Source organism: Petromyzon marinus, chromosome 41, assembly GCF_048934315.1.
Source record: "Petromyzon marinus isolate PM22_M1 ecotype Great Lakes invasive population chromosome 41, UKy_Petmar_22M1.pri1.0, whole genome shotgun sequence".
Classification (NCBI taxonomy): domain Eukaryota; kingdom Metazoa; phylum Chordata; class Hyperoartia; order Petromyzontiformes; family Petromyzontidae; genus Petromyzon; species Petromyzon marinus.
The window spans coordinates 6,310,785-6,337,912 of NC_133707.1; the positions used below are offsets into that span (position 1 = coordinate 6,310,785).

Sequence of the window (27,128 nt, forward strand, 5' to 3'; positions counted from 1 at the left end):
TTTGCGCCGCACGGATATGGGACTGGGTCCTTCCTCATGTATGACTAATCTGCGACGTTGTGGGGTGCTGCTGGGCATGAATGACGATCTATAAAATGAAAGTATTATTATTATGACCTTGAGGGCAGCTGTTGATTTTGCTGCACCCTCGGGTACCCTCCTCCACACAACGCCACCGCCTAGGACACCCTCTTAGTGTGTGGTAGCCATCCATCCTCTTAGTGAGTGGTAGCCATCCACCCTCTTAGTGAGTGGTAGCCATCCACCCTCTTAGTGAGTGGTAGCCATCCACTCTCTTAGTGTGTGGTAGCCATCCACTCTCTTAGTGAGTGGTAGCCATCCACCCTCTTAGTGTGTGGTAGCCATCCACCCTCTTAGTGAGTGGTAGCCATCCATCCTCTTAGTGAGTGGTAGCCATCCACCCTCTTAGTGAGTGGTAGCCATCCACCCTCTTAGTGAGTGGTAGCCATCCACTCTCTTAGTGTGTGGTAGCCATCCACTCTCTTAGTGAGTGGTAGCCATCCACCCTCTTAGTGTGTGGTAGCCATCCACCCTCTTAGTGAGTGGTAGCCATCCATCCTCTTAGTGAGTGGTAGCCATCCACCCTCTTAGTGAGTGGTAGCCATCCACCCTCTTAGTGAGTGGTAGCCATCCACTCTCTTAGTGTGTGGTAGCCATCCACTCTCTTAGTGAGTGGTAGCCATCCACCCTCTTAGTGTGTGGTAGCCATCCACTCTCTTAGTGAGTGGTAGCCATCCACTCTCTTAGTGAGTGGTAGCCATCCACCCTCTTAGTGTGTGGTAGCCATCCACTCTCTTAGTGTGTGGTAGCCATCCACTCTCTTAGTGTGTGGTAGCCATCCACTCTCTTAGTGTGTGGTAGCCATCCACCCTCTTAGTGAGTGGTAGCCATCCACCCTCTTAGTGTGTGGTAGCCATCCACCCTCTTAGTGAGTGGTAGCCATCCACCCTCTTAGTGAGTGGTAGCCATCCACCCTCTTAGTGAGTGGTAGCCATCCACTCTCTTAGTGTGTGGTAGCCATCCACTCTCTTAGTGAGTGGTAGCCATCCACCCTCTTAGTGTGTGGTGGCCATCCACCCTCTTAGTGAGTGGTAGCCATCCACCCTCTTAGTGTGTGGTAGCCATCCACTCTCTTAGTGAGTGGTAGCCATCCACTCTCTTAGTGAGTGGTAGCCATCCACCCTCTTAGTGTGTGGTAGCCATCCACTCTCTTAGTGTGTGGTAGCCATCCACTCTCTTAGTGTGTGGTAGCCATCCACTCTCTTAGTGTGTGGTAGCCATCCACCCTCTTAGTGAGTGGTAGCCATCCACCCTCTTAGTGTGTGGTAGCCATCCACCCTCTTAGTGAGTGGTAGCCATCCACTCTCTTAGTGTGTGGTAGCCATCTACCCTCTTAGTGAGTGGTAGCCATCCATCCAAGCGCATGTCCAGGCTCACCCTTGCTCAGCTTCTGACATCTGATGGGATCGGGCACATTGCAGGCGAGTAGGTCACCACGAGCCCTATCTTTGCATCAGATTTATAATAACGCCCTTCGTTCAGGAAAGCCACACAGACCACCGAGACTATTTCGGGAGGCTCTTACATTGGGATTTGCCCATCTCCACCACTTGAACAATCGTATCCATGATCACTGAGGCGTGCGAATAACGTCGTATCGTGTGGCAATGATCTTAGACTTTAGGCAAGTGGACTAACACTGATAAGTACCGGGAGGGCAGTTTGAATGAGAATATGGATTAATGAAGATTGCCAGGCAATCTCTAAGCACCCATCGTGGGATAACACAGAAGTAATCCGGTCTGATTTGCCACGGAAATGTTACATACGGTCACATAGTTGCGGTATTAAAGAGAATACCTGTGATTCATTAACGATTTCACAGAACGCTATACGGAAGAGTTTTTTAAAACAATTGCTGCCTCAAAACGAGTTGTTTAAAAAACGAGTTGTTTAAAAAACGAGTTGTTTAAAAAACGAGTTGTTTACAACACTAGTTGTTTACAAAACGAGTTGTTTACACGGGCCCTGGTTTACCCCCCCCCCGCACGCACCTCCGGCTATGTACGGTGCGATAGAAGTCCAACACACTCCAGTCTGTATCCTAACCCGGCACCCAATTAACTAGTGCAGTCAAAGACGATCGCACTAAAGGGGCGGGTCTTTTTTTAACAATAAAGCGCTTTAATAATCGCACCAAGAAAACGCGAACAACCACAAAGCCACGGGCCTCACTCCGACTCACGCCGCGTCTGCGCCCTCACTGTCCAAAAACGTCGGGGAGGGAAACGGCTCCCGAACCCTCTGAACACGACAGATGTAAAGTTTGTCTACAAATGCATACGCGCACACAGCCCCGCTGTGCGTGTGAGGAAGAGGGAGGCTACTTGACAACACCCACCGCTTGATTTGCACCGCTCATTGCTCTCCCCCGCAAAGCATCGAGTGAGAAATGAAGCCGTGGTTAAAGTGAAATTACGGCCAGGTGAGGCGTAAGTCCCAGACCTGCCCGGTTGCAGCTCCCCCCCCCCCTCCTCCTCCCACAGTAATTTCACGTCAATGAATGAACCAAAAGGCTGCCACGAAAGACGTTTCAGCACGCGCCCAGCACAGGGCTAGTTGCTCGACAGCCGTGAGAAACTCAATTTTGGTGGCATGCCATCGGGCGAGGAACAAGCGTTGGGTACGAGACGGAACTCAAACAATTCAAAAACAGTCGCAGTAGTGGGAGTTAAAACCTGTGCTCTTTCACCATGTGCTCATCACCGTGATGTCATTCAGATATCACACAGCAGTTCAACCGCATATGGTATAGCACAGAACTGCTTCTGAGACCCCTTCAAATTACCTATTTATCGAGACACTAAATGACACACTCTCCCTGCTAACGAGAAATGTTCATTCGGATATTTTTAAATGTCAAAGATGGAATAAGCCAAATTAAGAGAGAGAAAAAAAATAATTTAACGTGATGGCTTATTTTTATGGAGTCATTGATATTATAATCAGTCTGACAAGAACTCACTACACTTGAGAACACGGGCTAATTACACAACTCGTTGAAACCCAGATTTTAAAACACAGGATTTCAACAGTGCCGGCCCGTTTGCTCTGCAAGACCTCTGCCACCCAGCCACCTCTATCGAATGATCGAGTTACGTGCGTAAGAAATGTAGATAGAAACGGGAAATAATAACATCACGCGCACTTGTGATGAACCTGAGAGAAATGCATGTTGAACTTCTTTCGCGCCGTACATAGCCAACCGTGCTAATCGGAGGTGCGGTGGGAAGGACGACAAACTAGACACAAAAAGCAGTGCTGAAGAAATTAGTTTTCAACCTCGGTGATTTTAAAAGGGCATGGCTCCAGTGGGCTTGCTAAATATCGGAAGGAAGAGAGCGTTCCAGACGGCCGAGTGCAGAACGTGTCATGCCACCTGCCACCGAGCTTTTGTCATCACTCCCCTCCCCCCGCTCCTGCCTCGCATTAAGCAAGTTCGTGTTCTAATCACTAGCCCACGTGCTTTTTATACGTTTAGTTTTAGTTTGTAGCTCTCTAGACAGCGCTGCGCAACCTCCGTGTGAATGGTGCTTTACAATTTTAAATGATGATCGTTATTAATATTCTTCTTACCAGGGTTTGGTGACAAGGCAAGGTTAGAGCGGAGGAACTTGCGCCATATTCTTTCACACTGTGTCTGTTTGCCTCGGTAATTAAAGTTAGGGCCTCTTTTTTTATCACTTCAAGCTCAAACTAATCCGTAGATGATCTGACATATGGTGAGTGTTATGAAAATTGCTATCCAGACATTGGTTTTTATTTATATATGTTGATCCAGTTAGGAAAGTTAAGGGTGGCGTAGAATTTTAATAGAAAGTTGTACATTTCAAAGGCTAAGACATTCTTCAGGCTTTTTTTTTTAGAACGTATTCATTACCAACGAAACCTCTTCTTTCACCGGCTTGAGACGAAGCATGGAATCATTTGAATGTGAGACGCTGGGTTGTCTCTGCTCAGCTAATTCCCACGTCTGGGAACCGGGCCCAGAAACCTCCTCTGAAGTCTCACGGTTCAAGCACCCGAGGCAAGGAAGCGGGAATGGATGTCATTTCGCCCCCATTCCTAACCAAAAAAAAAGGGGCTCCTCGTGTGAGGCCAGCTTGATGAATTCATCGCAGCCACCGGTGCAGTGTTCGCAGAACGAAACGATGAAGAAGGTTGGTGGTGTATTTGTAACTAATTTCTAACTACACTCGCTCTGCGCGATACGCTCGTAGGAATCGCCGCTTGATTAATTCGGGGTGCGCACGGAAGGGTCAGGATAAGAGGCGGTGGACCAAGGGCCCACTGGAAGATATGTCGCACTGCTCGTTTGTTAATGTTACAACCCCGCCTGACGTGTGTGCACGTGGCCGCAGTCGTAGCTGGAAACGACAATGTTGAAAACTACGACTGTGTTTTTTTCGCTTGTTACACAGCCATTACTTGCTTTTATTTTTATATGATAAACAGCTATCGGTAAAGTCACGCAGGTATATACCTAGAGTATGGATTCCTGCAGTCACGAAAGCTTCAAATCAGCTATAAATAGTCTATATTGTATTTTCTCTCATACTGCTGTATAGCGTTATCTGTTTTTTACGTGTATGGCTATTGCTGTGAAGGAACTTTGGGTGGCATATCTGTGCCAGAAAGGCGTAACATGTTGAAGCAAAAATAAATCGACTTGACAGATTGAACATAGTGCTGTTTACAACAACAACAAAAACTACTTAGATATATTGAAAGAAAGGAATCCTTCGTATGGTTTCCCTTGGATGCTGCCGTGGTGAAACGGTCAGCAAACTGGACTTGTGATCCAGAGGTCAACGGGTCAATCTCCTGGCACGGCAGTTGAAACAATGCGGCAGGTTTCTTAAATCCCTCCGTCCCTGCCTCTGTCCACGCCGCGGTATAAATGGGTACGCCGCGGTTCGTTGATCGTCAGGCCACGTGGGGTTTGGCAAAGCGTGGGTGCTCTCTCCTCTTTCCAGGCGTCTGGCCAACATGGAAGAGTAGGCTAAATACCATCTCGAGAGCTCCCTCCACTGGAGGCCCCTTCAGTCAGCAGTGAAGTGAGCAAGCAATGGCAGGGCTGCACCATTACCTTTTCTTGAAATTAGTGAATGTTTTATGTAGCCGTTGTGAAAAAGATATATATAAAATCACAACTTTTCACAAGTCTTGTTATGATATTAACCCATTGATGAATATGCTGTTGTTGTACTAAATTAAAATTAAATTTATATCGTGGAGGGAAAAGCAATATAATTATGATTGCCTTGGGTTTCCTGGGATTTGGGCATCAGGGAAAGTGCTGAGCAGTGAGCTATGAGAACCTTCTTGGGGCACTTGAGAAATATTTCATGAATCTCATGTCTTAATCATATTGAAAGGAATATGGAAATTCACATTATGTGAGCAGAGGTTACGTGATGGGTTGAATTGAATTTGCTTTATTTTAATGCCGGGCATGTCTGTGGGGCATTTAATTATGCACAGAATCTCACTAGATTCATAAACAACTTCAATTGTGATAGCTCCACACTCGGCCTGTAATAGAGTTTAAAAAGATGCTTGTGTATCTGTTTAGTTATTTACACAGAAAGCAAATGAGAGGTACAAACAGACGATCTTTAATTTCACGCTAGCAGTAACAATTGTCAGTTCGATGAAAGCTAATTGTTTTGGACCCAGTGCTATCGGAAGGCCTGGCTGTATTGGATGGATAACAACTGCGCATCATTAACCACCCATTGCAGCTCTCAAAATAATTCCTGCCTTTCCGCATACAATGCGGCATTTTAATGTCGACTATTTAGGGCGCCTCCACGCTGCCTCGCCTTTTCTCATTTCTTGACCACGTTTGTTTTAAATAAATACATATATACAGTGAGGGGAAAAAAGTATTTGATCCCCTGCTGATTTTGTACGTTTGCCCACTGACAAAGAAATGATCAGTCTATAATTTTAATGGTAGGTTTCTTTGAACAGTGAGAGACAGAATAACAACAAAAAATCCAGAAAAAAGCATGTCAAAAATGTTATAAATTGATTTGTATTTTAATGACGGAAATGAGTATTTGACCCCCTCTCAATCAGAAAGATTTCTGGCTCCCAGGTGTTTTTTTATACAGGTAACGAGCCGAGATTACGAGCACACTCTTAAAGGGAGTGCTCCTAATCTCAGCTTGTTACCTGTATAAAAGACACCTGTCCCCAGAAGCAATCAATCAATCAGATTCCAAACTCTCCACCATGGCCAAGACCAAAGAGCTCTCCAAGAATGTCAGGGACAAGGCTGGAATGGGCTACAAGACCATTGCCAAGCAGCTTGGTGAGAAGGTGACAACAGTTGGTGCGATTATTCGCAAATGGAAGAAACACAAAATAACTGTCAATCTCCCTCGGCCTGGGGCTCCATACAAGATCTCACCTCGTGGAGTTGCAATGATCATGAGAACGGTGAGGAATCAGCCCAGAACTACACCGGAGGATCTTGTCAATGATCTCAAGGCAGCTGGGACCATAGTCACCAAGAAAACAATTGGTAACACACTACGCCGTGAAGGACTGAAATCCTGCAGCGCCCGCAAGGTCCCCCTGCTCAAGAAAGCACATATACATGCCCGTCTGAAGTCTGCCAATGAACATCTGAATGATTCAGAGGACAACTGGGTGAAAGTGTTGTGGTCAGATAAGACCAAAATGGAGCTCTTTGGCATCAGCTCAACTCGCCGTGTTTGGAGGAGATGGAATGCTGCCTATGGCCCCAAGAACACCATCCCCACCGTCAAACATGGAGGTGGAAACATTATGCTTTGGGGGTGTTTTTCTGCTAAGAGGACAGGACAACTTCACCGCACCCAAGGGACGATGGACGGGGCCATGTACCGTCAAATTTTGGTTGAGAACCTCCTTCCCTCAGCCAGGGCATTGAAAATGGGTCGTGGATGGGTATTCCAGCATGACAATGACCCAAAACACACGGCCAAGGCAACAAAGGAGTGGCTCAAGAAGAAGCACATTAACGTCCTGGAGTGGCCTAGCCAGTCTCCAGACCTTAATCCCATAGAAAATCTGTGGAGGGAGCTGAAGGTTCGAGTTGCCAAATATCAGCCTCGAAGCCTTAATGACTTGGAGAAGATCTGCAAAGAGGAGTGGGACAAAATCCCTCCTGAGATGTGTGCAAACCTGGTGGCCAACTACAAGAAACGTCTGACCTCTGTGATTGCCAACAAGGGTTTTGCTACCAAGTACTAAGTCATGTTTTGCAGAGGGGTCAAATACGTATTTCCCTCATTAAAATGCAAATCAATTTATAACATGTTTGACATGCGTTTTTCTGGATTTTGTTGTTGTTATTCTGTCTCTCACTGTTCAAAGAAACCTACCATTAAAATTATAGACTGATACCTTCTTTGTCAGTGGGCAAACGCACAACATCAGCAGGGGATCAAATACTTTTTTTCCCTCACTGTATATACCCTGTCACTACCACTATGCCTTAGAATTGCATTGCCACCATTTCCTCTCAATTTGATACATTTGAAGTCACCTAAAAATATCATAAATTTGGGATAGGTTTCTGTTACATAAAATATTTTTTTATCAGCCAATGTGCTTGTTGTATGTAATGCTCATGTAGCTTACCCTACTGTTTCAATTGATAGAAATATGTTGTTATTGAAATAGATGATTTCCAAACATTGCTCAACGTGGACAATATGTCGTAAAAATAATGAACGCAATAAAATTTTATTTTACGGAGGAATATCTAAATTTAATTACCTTTCAAGTGACTTTACGACAGCAAATTCGCGGCATATTCCAACGTCGAATGTCGAGTCGCAATGTGCCGTGAGTAAACCATGCATTTAGGAAAATGCTGCTGGAACACTATCATGTCTCTGTTACATTTAGCGATTTAGTTATCGCTAGCCAATGGTGTTAACCTTGCCCGGATTTGAATTCAGGTCACTGGGTTCGCAACAGAGTATGCGGACCACATTAACACCATTCCCCTAAATCACAGGAAGAGGATATTGGGTAGGTCTAGATCATGATGTAACTTACATTTTTACTTGAAAAACATTTTTAGTTATTTAGCATTACATTTCCGCAACTAGTTTATTTACTTTGTGCCAACATTGTGCAATGTATTATTGAACTCAATTATGTTTGCAGAATATGCTTTTGTCAGTGCAAATGTCACACGAGTATATATTGCAACTTGTTTATTTACTTTGTATATATATAAAAAGTATATATATTCCTTAAAGCAAATTGCAAGGGGAGAGTTTGCGTCGAGCCCCCAAAAAAACCTCTTTACTCATGAGCACGCCTCAGTGTTTGAAATGCACATTGCTCAATTAATTCCTGAGAGAGGGAACTTCATGTGTCCCAGAAGCTTTGCCCTCTGTCCTGCGGAGCTGCAAATCAGAATCCAAGATTAGAGCTGCCAGATCATCATACAGGCTCTCCACCACACAGAGGTTGTCTCTGTTGGCTGAGGGGATCATCAGGGCATTGAGCCAGCACCGCTGAGAATGTGTGTGTCAGCCTACCGCCCGTGATGAGACTAGGTTATCAGGTGTGGTCAGGCGATGGTCTCGGCACGAACAACAATGCATGGTGCGGAAGAAAAAACCCTGACGCCTGCCGTATGCTTCGATTTTGCATGTGCTCCCCGTGGTCACGTGGGTTTTTCTCCAGGTCCTCCGGGTTTTCCCCTCCACATTTAGAATCGACGTGCTGTAAAGTTCCACGTGATAAGCCACTTCATTGAGCTATCATTTGTAGCGAGGTCGCTTTTGAAAAAGATCTATATAGCTCAATGGGCCTTACCCGGTAAAATAGTTTAGTGTATGCAGTAGACAATGGTTTTATCCCTATTTAACGTCTATCTACAGCATTGCTTTCAACCTTGTGACCAGAGCTCACCACACTGTTTGGTGCGGGTTGGTGATCGGAGTGTCCAGAACTGGTTGGGGATTGGATTTGCCAAGAGAGTTACTCCCCACTGGCGTTAACCATTAACAGGAATCAAACCCGGGTCGCTAGGTTCACAACACAGTGAGCAAACAGCTGCACAACAATTCAACCACTCGACTAAGCAGAGCGATACCTAAACGCAGTACTATAATACGCTGCGTAAATTTTAACTGCCGGCTATTTTAATTTTAAGTGCATTCATTAAGTTCTTTGATTTCAGATTTACGAGTCTTTTTTACCTGCAGTTTTTAATATGCGTCCCTTTTTTTAGTCAAAGTCTTGCAGTGGGAAAGACGATCACACCACTTTCCCTTATTGGCAATTCTTGCTCTCAATCCTGTACAGCTCATTCCTTGGTCGGGCGGCAGCGGCCTCGCCAAGTAGATCGATGTGAAAGGGGGAAAACGCCGCAGTGGCAAAATGTTAACTACCTCACCTTGTATGCATGAAGTCGTGGGTTTGATCCCGACCCTGACGCCTGTATATTTGGAGTTTGCATGTTCTCCCCGTGGCCGCGTGGATATTTCTTCGGGTCCTCCGGGTTTTTTCCCCCTCGACGTTTAGAATCAACACGCTTTTAGAGGACTCGGCTGCTATAATTTTCCACGTGATGAGCCGTTTCGTTGAGCTATCATTTGTGGCCAGAATCGTCTCTGAAAAAGAAAGCGCTGCATAGCTCAGTGGGCCTTACCTGGGTAAAATAAAAAATAGATATAGTTAAAAAAAAATTATTTACGCGGCCACACAGAGGCTCCATCAGTTGGCGGCGTGAAGTCTCCCCAGAGGCGACCGGGCGACTCTGCAGCCCCATGGCTACTCGTGTCCCCTACGGTACTTTAATACGGCACTCATAACGCCCTGTGCCAATGACTCATCGGGCAAAGCGATGCCACCACTGCCCCAGGGGCCTTGTGCCACCACCCGAAGCTCTTCCCAGGTAAGACCCCTGAGGTGCTGCATCATTCTGCGTTGTTTGGTCTCAGCTCGTCAGCAGTCGTCCGAAGTTGAAACGAGGCATGCAAATATATTGAATTCCCCCACCGTCTCTGTATGAATGTCTATACCAAGGTTGGTTGGTCGGCAGATCACATGAGGTGTGGAAAAGTATGGGGTACTCCCTCCCCTTCCAAGGCGTCTGGCCATCCTGGAAGAGTAGGCCAACTGCCCTCTTAGAGGGGCTGTCTAGGGTAGAAATAGATGCACCACAATTGGTCGGATTTGCAGGTAGTGCGTGGTGGGGTAAGTGTGGGCACTGCCATCTATTTCCAGTCTCCGGGGGAATTGTGTGTGGCTGCGCACACACAATTCCGTTAGTAAGATTTGTTCTTTTGGCTAACATGTTCGCTGACAGGCATTTCATTATGTTTGTACCATTAGCTGTATGGTAATACTTTATGTGTGTGCGTGTTTATTAAATTACTGTATTCTAACGATCCATTGAGGAAATAGGCTGTGAGGTTATAATGCCAACAGGGGGCCTGTAAAAATGTCAAAATATAGGCTGGGGAGATGTTTACCTGTGGCAATATTTAAATTGTCTTAGGATGATTTAGATTGAATTATTAAACAAGGACAAAACGTTCAGAGAGCTCAACTTGAACGTGAATGGTTCATTTAGAGAATCGATTCACTGGTTAAACAAATTTGTGGCGCATTGCTGCGACTCTAGTGGCTGCAAGGGGTCACATCAGAATCAGAATTTTAATTTAAACGGTATTGGAATTTTTTTTGGGTTAGATCGCATAAATATATAAATGTGTCGTCAAACCCGCCACCACCCGACACAGCCAACTAGTAAGGTTTGTCGCCTAAACAGAACGTGCCAATTTGTCACTAGTACAGCACACCGGTGTGTTGGAGAGCAAAGCCACAACATTTACAATCTGAGTACGACGTTTAACAAACGACACACTTATGTTCACGCGACCCAAAAAAAATACTATAGTATGGAAGTATTGGAGGAATCCGATGAGCTCTGAAGCTCTTTTCCACATGTTCCAGTAGGGGGCAGGTCAGAACGTTACAAAAACAACAAATGATACAAAAACACGAGAGCATCGTAAACGAATAGGACACGTATTCTTTGGTTCTTTCGGTAAAGTCACGTAGATAGAAATTTTTTAATAAAATATAAGTGAATATAAATAATTAAAATAAAAAACCACGACGTTTCGAATAGGACACGGTTGAATAGCGCACGGGCATTCGTTTATAAGCACGGTATTGTGAGCATGGCATTTGTTTATAAGCACAGTTTTGTGAGCACGGGCATTCGATTATAAGCACGGCATTGTTAATTTACGAATTGACGCATCGTTATGTCACCAAAATTCTAACATTTCACGAAAATTTCTCACTCGGGATTATTATTATTATTCTGCTGGAATGGCAAGACTAATGCCCCAAGGTAACGCTTGCAAATGTGACTGCACTTCTGGTCTCTAGAGTTCTCACCCTGGTGAAATAAAATGCACCAAACTTGAAACACTCTGTGTACCTGCTGGAACCGCAGCGCCCGTGTGTCGATGCCTGTACATGTAAATGAGCAGCCCCCTCCCCCAATATTTCCTTATTGGCAAAGCCATTCGCTGCGTCGTAATTCCAATATACATGCAGATTATGTTTCGTGAAATCCGTGACAAAGTAATGCGGCGACGTTGTGGCGTTATCGAGCAAGAAATGTTAACGAGTGTAATTTTCACAAACGACGGCGTGTGTTTGCATCCATTGGTATTTTAATTCTTTAATGTATTTATTCCCTCCGCTGATTTATTCACACCTAGATCCACGTAAGGAGCTTATCAAGCAACACATGTTAATACGCCATTAACATATGTATTAGATCATAACGCGTATCACACGAGAGTAAACTGGAGCTTCGTAGGTAAGGTTGTCAAGGCAGTGCCATGTTCGATTTTCTGCTCTTACGTGTTTTTTTTTTCTGTTCGCGTCATTAAAAGGCAACAAAGGTAAAGGCGCAGCACAACATGTGCTTGCCCACGTCACCGCTGACAGGTGAGCCTCCATTATAGCGAGCCCTCGAGAATCCCTCCAAAGGATATTTTCTCCGACCCTTTCACGTTTACCAGATGTCCAGTGGTGCCACGGTGGCGAGGTGTTAACTACTTTGTTTGGTGTACAGGAGGTCGTGGGTTCTATCCCCGACCGTGACGCCTGCTGTATATTTGGAGTTTGGATGTTTTCAAAATCGCCGGGTCCTCCGGTTTTCTCCTCCACATTTCAAATCAACATGCGTGAAAGTATTTGACTGCTGTAAATTTCCACTTGATAAGCCACTTCGTTGAGCTATCATTTGTGGCCAGTGCGCTTCTGAAAAAGAGCTTTACAGCTCAACGGGCCTTACCTTGTCGAATAGAAAACAATAGTTAATAGTTGAATAAGAAGAGACGCCACCATTTACCACCATTTACCGCACTACACTAGAGTTGCCAGTAAATCAATTGTAGTTGAACCTATTTACTCTGCTGGGTAGCAACCTCTGGATTACAAGACCAAGTTGCTAACCATTGCTAATCTTTACCCCAATGTGGCTTTTGGCTAGCCATCAAACAAAGACGGTCACTGCATCGCGTGCTTTCAGATTTCGCTGCTGCGGCCGTCTGGAACGCTCTTCCTTCCGATATTAGAAAGCCACTGGAGCTATGCACTTTTACATCATCTAGATTGAAATCTCTTTTTTTTTACTGAGTTTTGTGTTTAGTTTGTTGTCCTTCCCCCGCACTTCTGACTAGCACGGTTGGATATGTACGGTGCAATAGAAATTCAGTGTGACTTGACCAAATTAGACGTTGCAGTTTGCACTGCATTCTGTTGGTCTGACAAAGTCTTCGGGCATCGCGACACCCCCACTGCCTACATACAGGGTGGCAGAGGTATTTATTAGCCTTTCAGTATCGTAACACACTTTCTTTTGATATTTAAATCAATAGGTGATGCTTACTCAGTGCCATGCTGAACACAGGGGAACATTCTAACTATGGCACTTTCCATCAATAATCTGCCAGTCTCGGGTCTCCATGAACATTCCTCAGCCTCGGAGCTTGCTCTAAGCCATTTTCTCACCTCTGTGTATTTGGCCTTGAATTAGGGGTTTGACCTCGATCTGAGAACTTAACGTAGAGGCACTGAACTTGACACTGACCTCAGCCTAGAGGATCCCGCCCTAGCTGCCCTTGACGCTGACCTCAGCCTAGAGGATCCCGCCCTAGCTCCCCTTGACACTGGTCTCAGCCTAGAGGATCCCGCCCTAGCTGCCCTTGACACTGACCTCAGCCTAGAGGATCCCGCCCTAGCTGCCCTTGACACTGACCTCAGCCTAGAGGATCCCGCCCTAGCTGCCCTTGACACTGACCTCAGCCTAGAGGATCCCGCCCTAGCTGCCCTTGACACTGACCTCAGCCTAGAGGATCCCGCCCTAGCTGCCCTTGACACTGACCTCAGCCTAGAGGATCCCGCCCTAGCTGCCCTTGACGCTGACCTCAGCCTAGAGGATCCCGCCCTAGCTGCCCTTGACACTGACCTCAGCCTAGAGGATCCCGCCCTAGCTGCCCTTGACGCTGACCTCAGCCTAGAGGATCCCGCCCTAGCTGCCCTTGACACTGACCTCAGCCTAGAGGATCCGGCCTTAGCTGGCCTTGACACTGACCTCAGCCTAGAGGATCCGGCCTTAGCTGGCCTTGACAATGACCTCAGCCTAGAGGATTTGGCCTTAGCTGGCCTTGACACTGGTCTCAGCCTAGAGGATCCGGCCTTAGCTGTCCTTGACACTGACCTCAGCCTAGAGGATCCCGCCCTAGCTGCCCTTGACACTGACCTCAGCCTAGAGGATCCGGCCTTAGCTGTCCTTGACACTGGCCTCGACATAAAAGATTCCTGCTCTTGGCCTCAGCTTGGTCCCTTTAGCTCTAATATCCGCAGTTGATTTCTGAGACATGAACGTTTGTCAGAGGAAGCGCCATTTTTTTATTAATTTATTTGGAAAATGTATGTTGAACTTATTTCGCACCGTACTTAACCAACCGTGCTAATCGGAGGTGGCATAAATTCCCTGGCACATTTTCATACCCGTTGAATCCATAGAGTCTCTCGGAAGGTATGTTTTATGTGAGTTTTTTTTATTAAAAGAATTTGACACTTCGCGCGAGTGTGTTTACCGTCCCAAATCTGATAACCAATGTTCAGTGTTCCATCCCTCAGGACATTGCATTGCCCAATCAGTAATGTGGCACATCACAGCGAGCAATGCAAGTCGGACAAGTTGATGGCTTTAAAAATAAACCGAGAGCTCTGTCTGATTTATTTTTTTCCACAAAGCGTTGATGGCTGATTCTCATCTCCACGAGTTATGTTCCATTTATTTATTGTTTTGTTTCCCTCCGAAATGAAATTGTTGACACTCTCGGTCTCATGGAAGTGCGCCGCCATCTCAGTGCTGTGAAACGCCTCAGAAAAACTCTGCCTTTACTTGAACACACTAGCACGGACGTTTGTTACGAGGTTGTAGAACTCATCTAAGACCGCCCGAGTCTCCAGAATTCTGGGATTTTTGGGTAGATTTGTGTGCGCTAGCAACACAATGCGCGGATTTTCTATCAAGCCAAAGAGGGGCGGGGGGGGGGGGTGGGGGTTGGGGAGTTTGCCTTTGAAATTCAAATCCTGAATTTTTTGCTCGTGATCCAATCGATCAGAAAGACTGGAGCTTATCCCAACGACACCTTGGCACGTGTTGATGAAACAACAGCAAAGGGATTGAACGGCAAGTCACGTCGCCTGCATGCATACTTCATGGAGGAATATACGCCAAACCTCACCCTACATTGGGAGCAGGATAGGGCAATCCATGGATCTTTCAAATGCTGGATATCAAGAGACGTGTCTTTCCATAGACCTCGCCACCAGATGGGAAAGTAATGTACAAATTTTCACGCGTCAAATGCTCCGGTCATATTGAAGTGTTGTGGGATAAAAATGATAAAATGAAGTGGGGAGTGGGAGCAGATTGCATTGGTTTTGTTGTATTATCTCACTGGATAATGAAATGCACCGTACCGATTTGCTCAACGAAGATGTGTTTTCAATCGGTGCATATTACCCGCCATGGACATATGGATCACAAGCATGAATAATGGCAAAAAAGAAATGGAACAAAACTTGAAAGATATGTAAAGACGTGCAGAGAGGTGCATGCGAGGAATTACACTTAAGAGACAGGTAAATTGACGCATTGGTAAGATTAAAAAATACATTAGAGGCATGGTTACGGCTGTCAATGAATGTGGGCAGGACACGTCGCTAGAAGTGACGATGGACGGTGGTCAGGAATGATAACGGAATGGCATTGAAGGAATGGAATGCGTCCAAGAGGACCTCCACCTCGAAGGTGGAGCGATGAAATAAATTGAGCGTGGTGCCAGAGTGAAATAGATTGTGGCATCACGAGACGGTGAGGAATGGTAACAACTTTGGGAGGCCTTCATTCATCAGTGGAAAGGTCACGGCTGATGGTGGTGATGGTGATGATGATGGTGACGTTTCCATCCACCAGAATAAATTCTGGAACTGATCTGGGAAAGAAATTATATATTTGTGTGTGTGTGAAAATAAATAAACACATGAATAACTACACATTTGTAGTGTGCATAGTTTCCATTTGATTTTAAGGAGCGGGAAACTACGGATAAACGGAAAGGCAGCCCAGAACCAGTGCCAACAATTGTTCAAGCTCTGCAGTCCTACATTGGGATGTTGTGGCCGAACTCCATTAACAAGTGATTATTTCGGGTGGGGGGGATACTGGAGTACGTAGAGAAAGCCAGCGCACGCGATAGGCGAGGTAACACTCAATCCCCGTACCCATGGAAAAGATCCCACCTGGGCCATCATCGTCATACCCCCTCACCATAATCCAAGAGGTCGTGACGTGGCAGCTCGGCGGTTTCTGGCTCTCCACAAGTTTGCGCAATCCACCAACGCTCGCCTCCACGGCGCTGGATTTTGCACCTCCGGCGACAGGGCTACCGCGTGGGATCGGAGTGGGGGACCCCCCCCTCCCCCCCCAGCCCACGTTCCCGCGCACCAAGTTTCCTTGCAGTGTCGTTGGCTCATCAAACAGCAATGGGTAAAGGGGCAGGAGGGATTTTTTGCTGGCAAGTGGTTTCACATAGAACTGTTACCCCTGGGTCACTGAGGGTTTAGAGTGCCATCGTCTGTATTACTACAGTTTTCTCTAGGGTTGTTCTTTCTGCACGCTTCTGTGGCATAATTGGGTTTGGAGTTGTCTGGTGTTTTTCAGCATGCCAGGAAAACTTTGGTGATGGAGCAATTCGAGTTATCGTTTAGCCCAGAAGGAATTGCTTCAATCGCTGGGCCTTTTGTGTCCAGAATACCTTCGAGAGGCATTGCTGAAGCTCGCCGAGTGGCATTGAGCAATGACAAATACTTCACTCATGGTGGTGATTACTCCCCGCTCGCCAATCTCTCAATTTCCTGCGTTTTGGGTTGCGAAGCGTGGGTGTTGAGATTTATTTTTTGCTGTGATTGTGGCCGTGAGATGCCACAAAATGACTGAATGGTCTCGGCCGCACGGCTGCGCAAAGACTTAACGGGGTGCTTGCTATGCGGCAGCGGTACTCTTCACGAATGCGCGTTTATGTAAATGCGTGCTTGCCAGTGTCGCATGTTCTTGTTGATTTATGGAGAGCTGGGATGTTGGTAACCAATTTGGCTCCTGTTTTTTTTACTCCCCCCCCCTCCTCCTCCGCCATCGCGTGGATGATGTCGTTCTCTTTCTGCCAGTGGATTATTAAAGAGCAGTGGGCAACCTGGGAATTTACTTGGACCTGAAATAGTTGAAAGTTGTACGATGATTTGTGTTTTGTGTAACTGTGGGAGAGAAGTTATTCACTAAATGAGATCACTGGCCATGCCTGGCATATACGAGGCAATATATTTCACAAAGTTTTTGTATGTGTGTGTGTGTGTGGAATTAAGCAAAAACAAGTTTTAAATGATTGTGTGTAGAATTTGTACACATTTATCACCTGTGCACCTTATCTTCATCATCATTAATTATTACCAAGGCATATCCACAGCTGGATGAAGGCCATCTCCCTATAATGCGCCAATCCGATCATCCTCGCAACAGAGGCTTTTGGTTAACCATCGAACAAAGACGGTCACCGCATCGCGAGCTTTCAGATGCGCTTCTGCGGTCGTCTGGAACGCTCTTCCGATATGAGGAAGCCACTGGAGCTATGCACTTTTAAATCATCTAGATTGACAAACTCGTTTCTTTAAAACCGTTTTTTGCGTTTAGTCTGTTTACTTCCCCCCGCACCTCCGATTAGTGCAGTTGGCTACGTACGGTGCAAAAGAAGTTCAACATACATCACAGCTGCAACGCCGAGCCACGTGGGGCACAACCCAAGCACGTGCTGCGGAGAGAGAGAGAGACCTTCCTGTGGCTCGTGTTTGTTTTTTCCCCACTCCCATCCTGACGTCGATCTTCTATTGTTTTTATTTCATCTCTACTTAATCGTCAGACGTGTTGCACATTAGCAAAACCCAAATCCCGATTTGCATTTCGCCGGAACAGATCGGTCGTTTGTGATGCGAGCGCGTATCCATTCGCAAATTAAGCATTAAGCCAACGGTACGTTTCTACTCCCGCGTGGTTTGCCGTTCATGTTTGTACTGCGTCCGTATTGATTAAATGCACCGCGTCTGTGTTTTTAGCTCTTCCCGCCGGGACGCGAATTAGATGGAGCACCTCGAACGCGCAATGATTTTATTTTGTTAAACGCCACGTTAAACGAACAAAAAAATGGAGCAGGTTTCTTTGGGGGGGGGGGAGGGAGATCATTTTTTTTGTCTGCTAATCGTTACACGGTAAAAGTGTCGTCTATTATCGCCCCATCGTCGTTGGTGTTGTCCTACTTTAACAGTCTCGAGTGTGAGATGTGGGTGGCTGTTAACGTCATGCGATTCGAATGGTATCGACGGCGTGTGACAATGGACGCTGATTATACCGTGGCTACACAACCATCACCGTGAAGCTCGCCTCCATGCCTTGTTCAAATAGTGCTTAAGCGACAAAGTAATGAATACAAATGTGTATAATGTGTGCCACTTTGCTTTCGTGCTTAATCACGAACATCTTGCTCAAGACTGGTATTAAGTCAAGTTCATCTCCTTGGTTCTTTCGGTAAAGTCACGTAGAAGGGAAATAATGAAGTAATAAAAATAAAACATTCTAAAATAAAATTCTCACGACGTTTCGGCCACAACACGAGCAGCCGTCCTCATGTGAAGAAACATAACTGTCGGAAAGACAGCGCTCCAATGAACACTGCTAAGCTAGGCAGCGTATTTTAAGCTGGGTGGGAGGAGCAGAGCACCTTGACATAGGCAGCTCTCACTATCCTGCGTTTTAATGGCCTACGTAGCACCTGCACAATAGCTGATTTAGCAGACGAGATAGTAACCACATTTTCTATAAAGTCCTGTTGTTGTGATGATCAAGAGGAGTCTGTGGGACAAGTGCAAAGGATGGATGTGGGCAAGTTACTGAGCCAGGCATTGGAGTGGCTCCCAGAAACTGGCATCCGAGGGGAAGGCCTCAAGTTAAAATGTAGTGGTGATGAGTAAACAAGAGTGGTCATTCTAGGATATGTCCACCGAGTGACAAGTTGAAGACCTAGAGTTAGAAAGTGGTGGTGGTAGTGGTGATGATGACACTGTAAGATCGTAGTACGTGTCTACTATGTAGCAAAGGGGAAGGCCTAAAGCCAGATCCTGTTGATGACGAGACCCTGCCAGCAGACCTTGGAGGTTAGGTGTCAACTGTGCAACAAATTCTGAATCCGCAATAAGGAAGGAAGACATGATGTGTTGTGGTATTATCGGCATTAGCTATGATGACCTGTTGACCTACGTGGGTGGGGTGTTGTGGCATTACCGGCATTGGCTATGATGACCTGTTGACCTGTTTGGAACATTGATTGTTATCCCCACGTCAGTGTTTTTTTTTCTTCCAGGTAATTAATATTTCTCCCGCATACGGAGAAAATTACTCATGAATTGATAAGACAATAAATAGACTCCCATTCGTCGCTCCATGTAAAAAAATAAAATCCTCCAGTGCATCAGCCGACGGGTTTTCAGGGCATATAATAGCCGCAGAATGCATAGGCTGATGGACTAAACGTACTCGATGCATGCGCGGAGAGACGAACAAGAAAATATGTATTTTATTGCCAATACCGCACTCCATGACAACGGCTTATGAGTTTTATTTTCAATCAAGGAATTGGACATACATCCAAATGCAAGACCCTCCGACAGAGAGTCTTGAAACTCGGTGAGGTTTTCCTGGATAAATACATGACGTATATGACCTGAGTTCAATTCCCGGCCAAGGCTAACATCAGTGGTAAGTGATATCTGAACAGGTGCTAGGACCCCGCCTACCCCACCACCCTCAACCCCCCTGAATTCTTTCACCCACCCGTACTTGCGAGCGTGGTGAAATATGGTCAAACAACGCCCACGACTGACCACGGGACACTGGGAGGCCTTCATCATCCAGCAGCGGCTTAACAAACGGACGGCTCGTTATTATTCGGTTGACCTCGGTGCATTGTGAATGAACTTGCCGTGATGATACCGTTAACCCACTTCCTATCCGCTCGTCCTCCTCGTTGCGCTCCTCTTTGCAGCGCCCGCCTCGGTGATGATTTCCCTTCGTGTGTTTGTGTCCGCTGTGTTCACAGGCGGCCGACTCGAATCTGGTCGCGGCGGACAGCCACTGGATTTATGTGAACGAGGTAGGGAGGGAGGGGTGGGCAGTGACTCCACGGCTTTGCTCTCGCTCGCACGCTCACACGCACGCGCGCACACACACGCACGCACGCTCACACGCACATACTCTCGCACGCAGGCTCACACACGATCGCGCTCACGCACAACACGCCAATGCCGACGCACGCACGTGGCTTATCTCGCGGAATCCTATCAGCATCGCGTTGTATGCTCTTCTGTACGTGTGCGCGCGCGCGCGTCTGGCCTGTCCCGCGAAGGACGACGTGCAAGGATGGCGCTGTGCACCGCACGGTCGCGGCGCGCTCACGCGCCATCACACAATGCTCGTCGCATTCAGGCCCACACACCGGACTAGCATGTGGCAGTTAAAACTACCAAAATGTGTCCCCTTATTGCTGGACAGCACCTTTGCCCCCTGCAATACAATTCCGTGTTTTGATTTATTTATTTTGGAAGGTAGTGCCCATAGAATTATAAATGTCACTTGTTCGTTTCACCGTTGTTCGAACACAATGCAAGACTTGCAACGGAAGGAGCGGTGCTTCCGAGCACCCCGTGACGATTCTCGAGGCAACTCGCCCACTCCACCCGCCCACACTGGCATTGTTCACCCGCATTGTGACACCACGTGTGATGCTGTCATTGTTATCATTCACGGTCGCTACTCCCCCCAACGATTCCATGAACGGTGATGATTTCAAGGTCGCCTTACCGCTTCCTTTGTACATACTGTCTCATGCGTTCTGTCTTGTGTGTTCAATTAGCTTAAAGGTGACGTTCGTGCATAATTTTCGCAGTTCGTGAAATCAAATGCATATAGGCTTATGAAGTTCCAATAACGGTTATCACACTGGATTTACAATCCAGAGGTCACCGGTTCAATTCAGCCTCCGTTGGGCAAGATTCTTAAATTCCCCCGATCTCAGGCCGCCCAGTATTAGAAACGGGTAACATCACGGCCAGTTGAGCGGAAGGTTGCGTGCAGTGGGGTAAAGTGTGGCTAATCCTACATATTAAAGTCACGTAGAAAGAGTAAGGTTTGTCACGTAAACAAAACCTGCCAATTCGTTACTAGTTCAGCACACCGGTGTGTTGGGAAAGTAAATCCACAACATTTACAATCTGTTTACGTGACAAACCTTACTAATTGGCTGTGTCGGATGGTGGCGGGTTTAACGACAAACTTATATTCACGCAATCTTACCTAAAAACCTGTTACGGATAATATTGGTCGTAAGAGCCGACTGTGCGTTAAACTGATCTTTTGAACACGTCTGGCTGGCATGGAAGACGAGACCAAAATACACCCGGGGGGACGGGGGGGTGGTGGTGGTGCTCATTAGAGCTCGTGAAAATCATTCCGTCAGCAGTGGCACGACCAAGGAATTGCAGGGCTGCACCTTTACCTCGACGAATGTAAAGAGCGATCGATGTTTCAATCGACGCATCAACCATAATCCCGTGCACCCGTGCACCCGTGCATCGCCCGCACCAAAACCGTGCATCGACGTGGCGAGCAAAAAAACCAAAAAACCCTCTCCGTTCCACCGCCCGTGACGGTGGCCACTCGTTCACGCTCGGACAAAACGGCCCTCGCTGACAGCCAGCACCGTAACGCGCCAGCTGACCCCCCAGCGGCAGAGCAGCTGTAAATCCCCTCTCCTCGTCGCGGGTGGGCTGCTGATTTGCCAGAAGTTCTCGCTCGGCACTGCTCGCCGTAAACGCGATTTACGCACCGCGCACGACTAAGATTCCCCCGTGTAGCCTTAACAGACTGTTGGGGCACGTGCTGTTAGCGGGCACCTGTGAAGGCCGGCACGGCACACGAGGGGGTGGGTGTGCCAGCACCACGCCCGACCGCCTTTGTCTCCACGGTGGCGATGTTTACACACCGCACCAGGTGCTCAGTTGAGGCTGAGTCGACCTAGGAAAGGCCTAGGACCGGTTCAGATAATCAAAACCGGTGTTGGCCGTGAGCGGGAATCGAACCCGGGTCGCCAGGTTTATAGCCCATCGCGCTAACCGCTACACTACCGCTCCCCACATACACACACACAGGTACACACACAGGCACACACACAGGCACACACACAGGTACACACACGGGCACACACACAGGCATGCACACAGGTACACACACGGGCACACACACAGGCACGCACACAGGCACACACACAGGTACACACACAGGCATGCACACATACACACACACAGGTACACACAGGCACACACACGGGCATGCACACGGGCATGCATCGCTTCCAGGCGTGCACTGCTCTGCAGCTCTACTGAGCAGTGCATGCGTGTGTGTCTGTGGTCGACTCAGCCTCAAATGAGTACCTGGTGCGGTGTGTAAACATCGCCACTAGGGAGACAAAGGCGGTCGGGCGTGGTGCTGGCCACCCACCCCCTCGTGTACCGTTCCGGCCTTCATAGGTGCTCGCTAACAGCACTTGCCCCTACAGTCTGTCAAGGCTATACGGGGGATCTTTGTGTGGGGAGAGCGGTGGTGCAGCGGTTAACGCGCGCTGCGCTACGAAACCGGCCATCCGAGTTCGATTCCCGCTCACGGTCAACAGCAGTGACCATTATCTGAACCGGTGTTGGGCCTCTCGTAGGTCGTATCAGCCTCAAATGAGTACCTGGTGTGGTATGTAAACATTACCACTGGGGAGACAAAGGCGGCCGGGCGTGGTCCTGGCTGATGCCACCCCCTCGAGCTGCCTGCCAGCCTTCCTTAGGTGCTCGCTAACAGCACTTTCCCCAACAGTCTGTTAAGGCTATACTGGGGGATCTTTGCTTTGTTGTGTGTGGGGAGGGGGTAGTGTAGTGGTTAGCGCACTGCACTACGAACCCGGCCACCCGAGATCGATTCTCACTCATGGCCAACAGCAGTGACGATTATCTGAACCAGTCCTGGGCCTCCCCTCGGTCGACCTGGTGGGGTTTGTAAAAACATCGCCACTGGGAAGACAAAGGCGGCTGGGCGTGGTGCTATACCGGCCTTTATCGGTGCTCGCTAACAGCACTTGCCCCAACAGTCTGTTACACGCTGTACGGGGGAGCTTTGTAATTGTCTTTGTGTGGGGTTTTAGTTATTTTTGTAGAAAACAATGTAATACGAATAAGTTACATGTTATAGTATCGATATTTTAAAAAATTATTTAGTTCTAAGTCTGTCGCTTTGTTAATTAGTTACACACCGTTAAATAATTTACGATGGTGTTTTAATTTCATCCCCACACGTGACAGATTTTTGTGAGTACTTGTTTTTATCATTCATTCTGACTCTTTAATTGGCCTGATCATTTCATTGCAGTTTATCAAACAAGCCCTAAGCCGATGCACGTGATATTTCTGGGAAGATGCGGAGAGCACAAAACAACGGGTTGTTTACATTGGCAATGGAGTAATGAGGTGCATTTGTTTCCTTCTTGATTGTAATTAATTTGCCTAATTGCAAAATTGATCATTAGTGACACACACTTGGCGTGTAACTATCAGTGCATTTTTGTAAATTGACGTATTGTTGCGTTTGTGTGTGTGTGCGTGTCTGCTTAGCGAGCACATTTCCCTACAAAGTCGATGGACCGCGTTCAATTCCCAAGCCATCACGGCTCGCATTACCTTCCGTGCGATGTCCGCGCGAACCCGAGGCCTCCTGCACGTCCGCTCACTGGGTGCGGATGTCGTAGACATCAGGTCGGAGCTGGGGGAGACAAACGCGATGCCAGGAGTGGTTTGCCTGCCACACTGCTAAACCCTCGTGTGCAGTGCCAGCCTTGATAGGTGCTCACTAACGGAACCAGCCTATGACCAGATCATGGAGAATGCATCCGGTCCTGCGATATCTCAAAAGTCAAGAGGGGCCTGAGCCTGGATAGAGATTGGATGGGTGACTATCGTGCATAAAAAGAGCTTTATAGCTCATCGGATTCCTCCGGTGTAAGTTAATATTCTGATTTAAAAAAAAAACAGGTGCAGTAGGTGTTGTGGGTAGTCAGAATCAGAATATTTATACCGGAGGAATCCGATGAGCCATGAAGCTCCTTTTCACAGATGTCCAGGGCAGTGCAGCAAAAACCTGCACTCCCACCCCCCACAAACCCACACTGACCAGCATGGTGAAGTATGGTCAAACATCGCTCACGGCCCCTTGAGGCATGAGCAGCCTGTATATGCACCGCAGCACTTGCCTGACGGTCTATAAAGCTGTAGGGAGGAATCTGTGTGTGTGTGCCTGTGTTGTAGCGATTGGCTGTCAGCTCAACTTTGGCGTGAGTGTCGCTTTTAGGTTGGCGAGCGGTGGTGTAGCGGTGAGCGCTACGAACCCGCCGACCCGAGTTTGATTCCCGTTCACATCCATCACCGTTGACGATTATCTGAACCGGTCCTGGGCCTCCCCTAGGTCGACTCAGCCTTAAATTAGTACCTCGTGGGGTGCGTAAACATCGCCCCTGGGGAGACAAAGGCGGCCGGGCGTGGTGTTGCCCTCTCAACGCCCTCGTGTGCCGTGCCCGCTTTCATAGGTGCTCGCTACTCACAAACAGCACTTGCCCCAACAGTCCGTAAAGGCTATACAGGGTGGTGGGGGGGGGGAGTACCTTTGCCTGTATCATTGCGTCGTAGCGATTGGCTGCCAGCTCTGATCTCGCGTGAGTGCCGTTTGTGGGCGGCGAAGCGGAGGCGTGAGACACGCGGACCTCTTGCGAGCGCTCCCTGGCTCAGCGTCGCACGGGAATCCCTTGCGGCACACGGCCAGGCACGTGCCCGTGGGCAGGTGGCATTCGTGATGGGGAGAAACGTGCCGCGGATTGGACAAGGAACCCCCGTTAAGACGGGACAGCATGTGTCCTACCGACGCCTGCCATAGATCAGCGTTCGTCACTCATTTTTCAGAAGAGGGGAGAGGAGGAGGAGGGGGTGGGGGGGGGGGTCACTTTGGCCGTTAAGACATCATCAGTGTGGGGGGCAGCCACACTATTTGAAACCATTGGGGGGTTGACAGCAGCATGATGATGATGATGGGGGGGGGGTGGTGCTTATTGTTGGGGAGAGCGCACGTTTAGGGGCCGCACCAAAGGCCACCAGGGCCCGTGCCAGTGGGCCGCGGACCTGGCAATGAAGAACACCGACATAGATGCACGGGCACTCTGGTTTATCGTTAGCCGAAGATCGATTGCAAAGTTGTGTTTGTTTGACGATCGTTCTTCGTAACTGAAAGTATTATTGCACGTACAGTGTTCTATTGTGTATCTACATATTTATGTTCGTATGGTATTTTTTTTGTTGTTGAAGGCCTACTCTCAATCTTAGTTCCACGAAGAAGCAGCTGAACTTTTACTGATCATGACCACAATCACGTCTTCCCTGTTATATAACTTGTGTGTTTGTTTGTTTGTTAGTAACCTGTTATTTTATCTTCGCATATAGTCGTGTTATTACATAAGCAAGGACTGTGGGAGATGGGACCATCATCCAGCAGTAGATTGGCCATGGTTGATGATGCCGTAGGGCAACGGAGTCCCTACGACTTTTGGTGGGTGATGCGGGATCGTCGCAAGCCTCGCTCGGACCTTTACACCTTCTCATTCGCCTCACGCAGAAGGTCACAGAGACACGCAATGGAGCCAACCTATGTCCTTGTAATTCTGTTAGAGGCCGTCCATAAATGACGTCACGCACCTGGGGGGGGCGGGGGGGGGGGTCAGACGTTTGTGACGATGTGTGACGAGTGCGATAAAAAAAGTGCGCAACTTGAAATATAAACAACACGTTCTACTTAATTAAATAGAATTGTTATAACAACACTCATTTTTAAAAATAAATTTTCATTCTTAACTATTTGATTATTTAAATTTACTAAGGTCACCTTTTATTTATTCCATGAAGGAGCATTTTGCTTCTCCATAGGAGAATGGAGAAGCATAAATTTAGTTATTCAACATTTTTATTTTAATGATTGTACCAGGGCTTTTCATTCTGTGGAATGGATATGTGATTGCTATAATTGTACTCTCCATTTTGCTTCATTCTACTACAAAGTTTCAAGTATTTTTTTATAGTTATAATTACTTTTAATACATGATAATTATAAGAGAATTTCAATATAATATTCTGAACATCAGCAGTTTTAGTAAGACGATGAATATTTTGAAGTGAATTTTATGCTAAATTTCAGCTTTCCAACGGCTCATTTTTAATACATGTTTTCGCCTACAACAGCAGAGTGCAGGGCCACATTAAATACGCACTACAACGACGATAGTTTAAAGCGATTTGAAGCATATTTTATTTTCAAAATGGAAATATGGTTTTGAAGGGGGGGGCAGAGCTTTGTGACGTCATTTTTGAGGGGGGTCTGACTTTTTGTGACGACAGTGTGACGAGGGGGGGGGGGAGGTCAAAAATCTACAAACTTGCGTGACGTCATTTATGGACGGCCCCTTACCGAGAAATCTCCCGCATACATTTTGTTCTCTACACTTTATAGATTAATTTTATTTTTAAAAAAACCCCGTGTTTATCGCTCTCCATCAGATATCGCGGTAACAAAAAGTATTTTTGCAATTTTTATTTTTTGTGGGCATCGTCTATATTTTTTTACGGAACCCAAATCGATGACACACAGATGCCTGGCTGTTTACTCTTGTTGTCTCACCACCGCTGCTTCATCAACAACAACAACGACGACAACAACAACACAATCTAACAGCGGACTCTACTTATAACGCCGGCAAGGGAACGTTTTATTCTGAGGGAGTGCTTTTTGGAACGTTGAACCTGTTAATAATGAAAAGGAACGTTACCAAAGTGGCCTGAGGAAGAAGAGTTTTTAAATCGGCAGATGGTTCTGAAACGCGGATGTTGACAAACAAAGACCCAGAGCTGAAGGGTGCGGGCATAGAAGCGTGGAGAGACGCGTGCAAGTTGCCTTGAGAAAGAGCAACGCGCGGATGAGAGAGCGTACGCAATTTCAACGACATCGTTCACATCGTTTCGGAAAGGTTAAGCGGGTGCTTGGGGCGGACTTGCTGCGAGAAGGAACGACGGGCCGATGGTCAAGAACGACGACGGAGTGTCGGCCGATGAATTGAAGGCGTCCGAAGGGTCGTCAGCGGAAGGGATGGAGCGATGAAGCCACATCTGCGGGAAGATGCGATGTGGATTATTACATCGCAGGATCATGGGAGATTGTAGCAAATTAGGGAGGTCTTCATCCGCCGCACCTC

At 47.2% G+C, this 27,128-nt stretch overlaps 1 protein-coding gene across 2 annotated transcripts in view; it reads left to right on the forward strand.

Moving 5' to 3' along the window:
* LOC116951086 (glutamate receptor ionotropic, delta-1-like) overlaps positions 1 to 27,128 on the forward strand; it is a 292,747-nt gene that overhangs the window by 204,328 nt on the left and 61,291 nt on the right. For both annotated transcript variants that reach the window (XM_076073276.1, XM_032969471.2), the window contains one exon: positions 19,848 to 19,901. In XM_076073276.1, coding sequence (XP_075929391.1) covers positions 19,848 to 19,901 — 54 coding nt within the window. The remainder of the gene's footprint in view (positions 1 to 19,847; positions 19,902 to 27,128) is intronic.